Source organism: Mya arenaria, chromosome 10 (genome assembly GCF_026914265.1).
Source record: "Mya arenaria isolate MELC-2E11 chromosome 10, ASM2691426v1".
In the NCBI taxonomy this organism is placed as follows: domain Eukaryota; kingdom Metazoa; phylum Mollusca; class Bivalvia; order Myida; family Myidae; genus Mya; species Mya arenaria.
The window spans coordinates 25,336,419-25,344,888 of NC_069131.1; the positions used below are offsets into that span (position 1 = coordinate 25,336,419).

The window sequence follows — 8,470 nt, forward strand, 5'->3', positions numbered from 1 at the left end:
CTCAAAATTCAGACTAGGAAACTGACTTGAGGTTGAATATATAAGATTATGTTTTTCATCATCTTCAGACAAATAGAAAATAGCTATCAGCTAAAATCTTATTCAACAATAAATGTTTTAGAATGCTAAATATTAGCAGTACACAGGGTATAAATCTTGTGAAACACATAGCAATAACGTGCTAAATAATGCACGTGAATCTAGGTAACTTGTAGTAGTAGAAGTCAAGTATCATCTTGGTTTATTACAGCAGAACCAGTGATTACGAACTTCGTAATCACAGCCCCAGAAACAGAAGCGTTTTTATTAAATCTCCCAGGTTGCGGAAACATGGCACATCGCAGGTGCGGATCCAGGAATTGATGTTAGAGGGGTAGTAACTTAGGGGCGCAACTTTTGACATGTGCTCCTCCCTCAGAACCGAAAGTATATGGCATAAACTGTTTTACGGGAATTTGGGGTTACTCCCTCATGTATGTAGTCGGAAATGGTGCATTATGAGCTTATTTTATTACCTTTGTTTCTCCGATATTGATGAAAACAGTAAACTTCGATTATTTTAGAGGTGGCGCACGCCGGGCGCTTAAACCGCTAGCGCTTCGACCAAATTCCCTGAGCTACACAGTCGGTCCAAGGCCAATTCCCCGCTATTTTGGCGCGAACACAAAACCACCGACTGTCCCCCCGGACCTGGGGTGGGGGGGGGATGCTTACCATTGACTGGTGCATTACTTTAGCGACAGCGATAGGTTTTCATATTACTTTTTCCCTGTTTGAATGTAATATCTTAATTGTCTGTTAATATGTTCACTGATAAAACTTTTGCGGCCTGGCACATTGCATCTCATTAGTCATGGCAGTATTCTTCAAGTTCAGGCTTCTTTTTTTCAAAATTCAAAATGTTTATTTTTAAAACCATTCATTGATTTATCAACACCATATTCACACATTCTCATTTACAAGAGGTTTGATAGTGATAAATCAAATGTGTAACGCATGGCACCATCACTCTGGTGAACGAGAATAATTTCATATAGCACAATGTACATGAAATAATGACAGTATGGCGAGTCGTTCCTTCACTATTTTTACCCATAAATACCATAAATTAAGCCTTTTCATACAATAGATCTCCATCACCTCTCCGACTCCTTTATAATTTGTGTAAATATATGAACATAATCATGTGGTCTTTAACAAAGATAGAAGTGTAAAAAAGTTTATATCTTCGACTTCAAAGAACTTCCTTAATGCTAATTCTTGACCAAATTTTAGTTGCCTTTAACCTTGAAAATAATCGGTTAAATGGCAAGATGTTTGTAATCAAGCTTAACGACAGCGTTTTTGTGACATTGATGAAAGATGGATTTTTTTTGTTTGTCTTTTTTTTCAATCGGATAAAAAATTGTACTAGTATCTGATACAGGGTTAATGAAGCAATACGATGGTTAGACGTCATGCTAACCATTGTATAGTATAGCAGCGACTGAGGAATATGGATAAGTCGACAGTTGACATGTAAGGACATTGTAAGAAGTGTCATTTTGCTAATTTTTGCTTTAAATATGGCAATATTTTTCTTTATTCCCATTTCCTACATGTTCCCATTACAAAATCTTACCTGTCCTTCCAATTGGAAATTTCCCATTTTAAAACTGAACTTTATTCTCCAATTGGAATGTTCCCATTAACCAAATATTCCAATTGGAATTTTCCAATGTTCATACTTTCCCACTTTGAATGTGGGAATCCTCCAATTGGAAAGATTCACTCATGGGAAGGATTCGCAAACAAATGCCTTAAATGAATCTATCGGTTCTTCATTTTTAATGAATATATTATTTTTCATGTAGTGAGTGTAAAATATTCTTAATTAAACAGTCAATTTCAATTTTAAAAATTATGTTCCAAATTCTCCCACAATTTTAATAGAGCCAGTTTTCCAATTGGAAAAGCTTGAAAAAGCCATTTTCCAATGGGAAGGCCATTTTCCAATGGGACTCCCATTGGAAAAGTTGACTTTAAATGCCAAAAAAACATATTTCTAAATTAAATTTCAGGAAACAAAAAATATCTCTTATTAGTATTACCTAACACATTTTAAAAATACAAAAATAAAAAACATTGGGTGAAAAATAAAAAAAATAAGTTTGCAAAAATTCCGGATTTGCAAACTTAATCCGGATGCTGTTATAAATAGAAAAAATTAAAGAAGTTGACGACGTGATATATACGTTACAAGCTAGTAATGAACATATATGGTTTCCTTTGCTCCGTATATCCCATATAGGGTCATGTACTACCATGTAACTTTTAACATTTATATATCAGCTTGGATTGTGTAAGTATCATATAGCAAAATACGTCGTTCCAGAGCTACAAACAACGGAATCATTTTGTACTAGCGATGACCCCACTTGAAGAGACCGTGGCTGACTTTCTCTGTCTCACGATGCAGGAAAAAGCCGCCTGCATCGTCGATATGGGGAAAGAATGCTCCTTGTACATTCCTGATCTTGACACACAGGCGCAGTTTGGTTTATATACAGTAGACAATCTGCGACAGAAGTCAACAATATACAGTGTCAACAGGGTGCTTAGAATAAGCTACAACGGCCAGGTAAGAGATTTCTTCCAAATAATTTAATGCGCATATTTGAAAAATAAAGCGTTAATTGATAATTAAAAATTATTAGGCATTCACTTTTTAGGCGAGATAAGTTTCGCCATTTTCACATGTAACCTAGAATCTTCTAAATATCCTGAATTATTGTGTTTACAGGGAGGACCTTCTGAACATACGGTATCACACTACCAAGTTACGGCCTGGCAAGACAATGTTAATACTCCCGAATCCGCAACTCACTTTTTGCAACTTGTCAAGGAAGTAGAGACAAAGGCCGCATCTGGATCAGTCATTATGCATTGCAAGTATGTATTTGAAACGTAATTTTAAGGCTTAAAATGTTTTGGCATACTCTTTTTCAGTTTGGAGCTTTACACATATTCAGTGCATTCATTCAAATCTTACATATTCCTTAGGACTGGTGGAGGACGCTGCGGCCTGTATGCGGCTGTTTGGACGCTTCTGGAGAAAACAGGCATAGAGCATGAGGTTTCGGTGTTTAACACAATTCGCCAGCTGCGGGCGAGACGGCCAAATGCCGTAGTGACAACAGTGAGTGCTTATATTTTTTTTTGCAGAATTCGTAATAAGAATAGCACAACCTTTTTGCTAATATAATATGATATTGATCGATACATTTGGTATTATGACTATTTGACATTGATAAATTAAAGATATAAGATCATTATCAAAATTGTATTTCATGATTGCATTCACTTTTATTATAGGTCATTCACATACGTTAGTTTGGTGTTAGTTCCGACTAAGGCCAGAAGTGAGTGTCATCATAGGATGTTGATATTTAAGAATAAAAAATATTTTTCAGGAGCAGTACGCATATTGTCACGATTGTGTGTGCGAGTATCTGCAATCATTCGACATCTACTCCAATTTCTCCTAGCAATTTAATATTGCCATTATTTTGTTCATTTGTGCATGCGATCGTTCGAAACATTCGTACGTGAAACATGTCTGACTGTACAGATGCTCTTGTCACGATTGTGCTCTGTTTGCAATCATATGGTGCATACTAAGTCTAATACTTTTGTTGAAGAAACACAAATTATAACCTTGTAAGATTTTTGTATAGTTGATTATTGTTATGATATTAAATGTGTATATAGTTAAATAATGCAAATTATGTGAACAAGTAAATCAGCAGATGGTCTTGTCTTACACAGTGTATATAGCCAAAAGAAGTATATATAAAATATCAACGCTTTTGCCTATGTTTATACTTCGTTAATATATTTCCTCATGTAGTGGTATTGTCTTAATGTAGAGTAGTTCATGCTTAATTTTACGGCTACTGAGCTTGTTTCTTTAGTTTCCATATAAATATGTTTTTCATATTAATACTTATAAGAGTAAATGATGTTCTGTTTGTTTATATCAAGTGCGAATGGTGAAAACATGAACTTCACAAGTGTTATAATTTATCGCTGTTTACTTCCAAGTTTTTCAAGTATATTTGAAGTGAAGTCCTTGTGTTTAAACGGATATCAATACCTCTTACGAGTACTACTGCTAATCTCATGTTTACGTTATATTAATGAAGAGCAAACAGAGTGAGCAAGAAATATTGTGAATAAGTTAGTGGATGTCAGACTCAAACACAAAGTTACTAAAATTTGACGTTATTATGCAATTCAGACACAATTATTCATAACAAAAGGGTCGTAGCTGATGTTGGAAAAACTAGTGGCCCAATCCCTTTGCATGTCCTTTTTATATTAACGCAAGCTTTGTTACATTGCACTGTTTCTGTTTCTTTTTTGTTATATAAGTAACAAGGCTATAGCAAATCAACACAACGCAAAAGGGGCCTCTACAGGAGAAGATATATCTGACGAAGGCCGCGTAGAATTGTCTCTCTTTTTATTTAAAGATGAGGTTAAGCTGTCATTTCGTACAATTATATAGTATATCAGATTTCATGTTAATTATCGTCTACACTTAAACTCCCTTATCCGACTTATACAAATTTTTAATTTGTATTGAGCACTAGGGCAACCGACTGGTTTGTACATGTATATTACAATACCTTAATATGACAATTGAAAATGCATCATATATATCATTATCTCTCTAAACCTTCAATTTGTCATATTTAACAAACTTTGCAATGACCATTTCAAAATGCAATAACAACACTTGAAATATACATTAGTCTTCGTCGGCTTCCAAAAGCTGAATGATTCTAAACAATTGAATTTTGCACAAAAACTTCGTGCATTTATATGACATGCAACATCTGAAGGAAATATTTATACAACGATACAAAGGGAAATCAATTTTCTCATAACATTCAAACTTTAAAATTGTATTTACTATAATCTGCATCAAAGCTTTGATTTCTAGTGCTTCATGCTGGTCTTTAGTCTTAATGACTTGCTTAAATATAAAAACAATACAATTTGATTGACATTACCTATTATTCCTTACTCGTATTATGTAAAATACCAAGTATGCTCTGTAGACAAAATTCACTTTGAAGTACAATGAAAGGAAATCCTTCTGTTTTGGATCACAAAACACTAACACTACACGTGGTTTAAATATTTACATTGACTTGTGCATCCCATGGTTCTGATATAAACTCAATGAATTAATTCTATGGACGTATAATACAATTTGCCAGACATCATGCATTATACCTTTCTTTGACTTTTGTTTATTCCAATCAGTCTCTGTAGACCAGTATCACCTTAGGATTCGATGAATGGAAATCCATTTGCTTTGCACCAAAACTAAAGTAACACTGAACATGGCTGAAACTCTTACATTAACTCGAACATCCCATGATTCTGACTGAGATATGGAAACTCGTTGAATTAATTCACTGACCATTACGTGAGTTTTACAGTAAACATGATTATTAGTATTATGTTAACTGTACAACTCACAAGTTTTCATATTATCAATTTCCTTTATTACCCCTGTTGGCAATGTAGTTAAACAGCTAGATTCTTGACGGGGGTCTCATTGACATTTCGGCGGATGTTTGGGACGGGAACATATGGATCTATTGCACAATGCCATGTTTGCATTAGCCCAGGGTACAAAGCGTTACTTCAGTATCATAACGACTATATTTATATTGCCATATGGCCCGAAGTGGTGTGAAAATATTTCTTATATTATACCGAACATTTTATATTACCATTCAATATTTTTAAAGCGCCTAAGATGTGTTTCATGGTGCAAAGCTTATAATCTTTACTTGCGACAATTTTCGCCGTTGTGAAAATAACATGCCGCACTTACCAGTTGTTTGACGTCAGCGGTCAATATTACATTTTTGGCTAGGTCCGGACCGGCCAAATAGGCCAATCTTCTTCTAATGTTTAACCATTTTAGTTCTTGTAGAGATCATTATGCATACGAAATATAAGCATCCACACATAAGGATTAAATAAACGTTTAAACTTTAAAAGTTATTTTTTATCTTGCTGTACTTAAAGACGAAAACCGTTAGCAAATATTATCAAAATTCATGCATATTGCACAGCTCTCGACAGCCATTTGTTCGAAACATCCTTTGTCACGAAATAACGACTCATTTGTAGGTACTTACAAAAGGGCATAGCTCTGATAAACGACGATATGGATTGTTTTGATGAATATATTTTTGGAACTCTTCCTACTTTTATAGAAAATTAATTTAATTTTAAACTTTTAAGACAGTGATTGAAAAACTTGCATTCATATGCCGTGCGCTAAGCTGGGGATAAGAATATTTGTACTTGGTCGACCTCTAACCAGGTATAACAAATATTTATATAATGCAATGCTACCACTCGACCTGATCCTGAAAAAAGGACCCCTTGTGTAATCAATATTGGTCAGGAAACTTCTTTCTATGTTCCGAATGTTATCACATAGGCGAATTCTGGTTTATATACCATTGACAATCTACAACAAAGGGTCAACAATGTTATAAAACATATGTTTTAAGTATAAAACATGAACATATCTTCAATCATGGACATTTTGTATGAACTTAATTTAATCTGAATGATTGTCAAAACATGTAATATGTGTACCAGCTTGTCAATAAACAAATACGACTGAATAGTTTAATAAGTAACCGCTATAGTGTCTGGTGAAAGGGTTTAAGACGTACTCCACCGATAAAAAAATAAGAATTCACCTTTTTTGAGCACCAAATACAGGTGTTCCAATGGTCTAAACATTACCATGTATTAATGTCTGGCATAAGTTTATTTCGCGAATGAATTACTTGTCACTATAATGTAGACTTATCAAAATGTTTAATACATTCTTAACAGTTTCTTACATTAAAACCCTTACTGCTTTAGTAGAATTAAATACAGTAAACGACTCTTCAGTGAACTTTCTAAGGCCGGTGAAGGAATTGTCATTTTCTTCGTAGTTGTTAACGGCAGTTATGTGTGTATACTTATGTTCATCTGGATCAAATTTCTCAAAACGTTTTAAGTTCCTTATAACAGGACTAGGCTCAGCTCAATTTCGTTTTTAACAATTTGCATAATATTTAATTCTTCAGGATTTTTATATGCATGATAGGAGCTATCATTATGATGACCACATTAAAACAAATGTTCATTTATATAAACTGAAGTCTGTATTTTGGCTAATTGGAACAAGCTACTTAAACCTATTTGGCTTAAGACGTTTCGAGAAATTGGGGCCCGGGGTATAAATATGTTTTTATAACTTAATGCAAAGTCATTGCTTAAATTAAAATTATAACTCACGATTTTCAAATATCGCAGGAAATTTGCTCCATTTAACACATATTTTTCCCTTTAAATAGTTTTTTAAGTATGTTTTAAAGTATTTAAATATCTAAACTAAAATTACTTTCGTTGCTTTTTTCATTCCAGTGAAGAAAATCAAATAATTTGCTGCTTATGACAGACCCTTAAAGTATTGTTGTAGTTTGTTTGCGCAGCACCCGTTTTGTCACGAATGCATTTGACGGGACTGTGTTTACGTTGCGCTTGAGTTTCTGTGTCAACTAAAGACCATTTGTTTACCCTATGCAAGCATTCCCGTTTGGGTCGATTTTGCATGACTCGAAGGTTTTTGGTCGGTCCCAGGGATATCGAGCCAACGGGTTTTGACTGTACTTTATTTTACTTTGGTGAACGTTTTAAAATACCACAGCAAAAAAATTGTAGGGTCTTGATTGAGTTTAATACATTTGACGAACCGCTATACCATTGTTTTATGGCGTTACATTAATTAATTAGTTTTCAAGACCAAAGACTTTGCTGTTATTTCTACTACTGCTACTACTTCTACTACTACTACTACTACTACTACTACTACTACTACTACTACTACTACTACTACTACTACTACTACTACTACTACTACTACTACTACTACTACTACTACTACTACTACTACTACTACTACTACTACTACTACTACTACTACTACTACTACTACTACTACTACTACTACTACTACTACTACTACTACTACTACTACTACTACTACTGCTACTACTACTACTACTGCTACTACTTCTATTACTACTACTACTACTGCTACTACTACTACTACTACTACTACTACTACTACTACTACTGCTACTACTACTACTACTACTACTACTACTACTACTACTACTACTACTACTACTACTACTACTTCTACTACTACTACTACTACTACTACTACTACTACTACTACTACTACTACTACTACTACTACTACTACTACTACTACTACTACTACTACTACTACTACTACTACTACAGTTTGTTGTTTATTCTGCTATACTATAAATATAGCCAGATTTAATTGCAAATCTTCTTCTTCTTCTTCTTAGTAATGGTCCCAGCAGAT

The 8,470-nt window shown here is 34.1% G+C and overlaps 1 protein-coding gene across 2 annotated transcripts in view; it reads left to right on the forward strand.

The window, feature by feature from the left end:
- LOC128205736 (multiple epidermal growth factor-like domains protein 10) overlaps nt 1-3,992 on the forward strand; it is a 34,723-nt gene extending 30,731 nt beyond the window's left edge. For both annotated transcript variants that reach the window (XM_052907648.1, XM_052907650.1), the window contains 4 exons: nt 2,375-2,620; nt 2,783-2,931; nt 3,043-3,178; nt 3,453-3,992. In XM_052907648.1, coding sequence (XP_052763608.1) covers nt 2,375-2,620; nt 2,783-2,931; nt 3,043-3,178; nt 3,453-3,527 — 606 coding nt within the window. In that variant the 3' untranslated portion in view covers nt 3,528-3,992. The remainder of the gene's footprint in view (nt 1-2,374; nt 2,621-2,782; nt 2,932-3,042; nt 3,179-3,452) is intronic.
- The last annotated feature ends 4,478 nt before the right edge of the window (nt 3,993-8,470 follow it).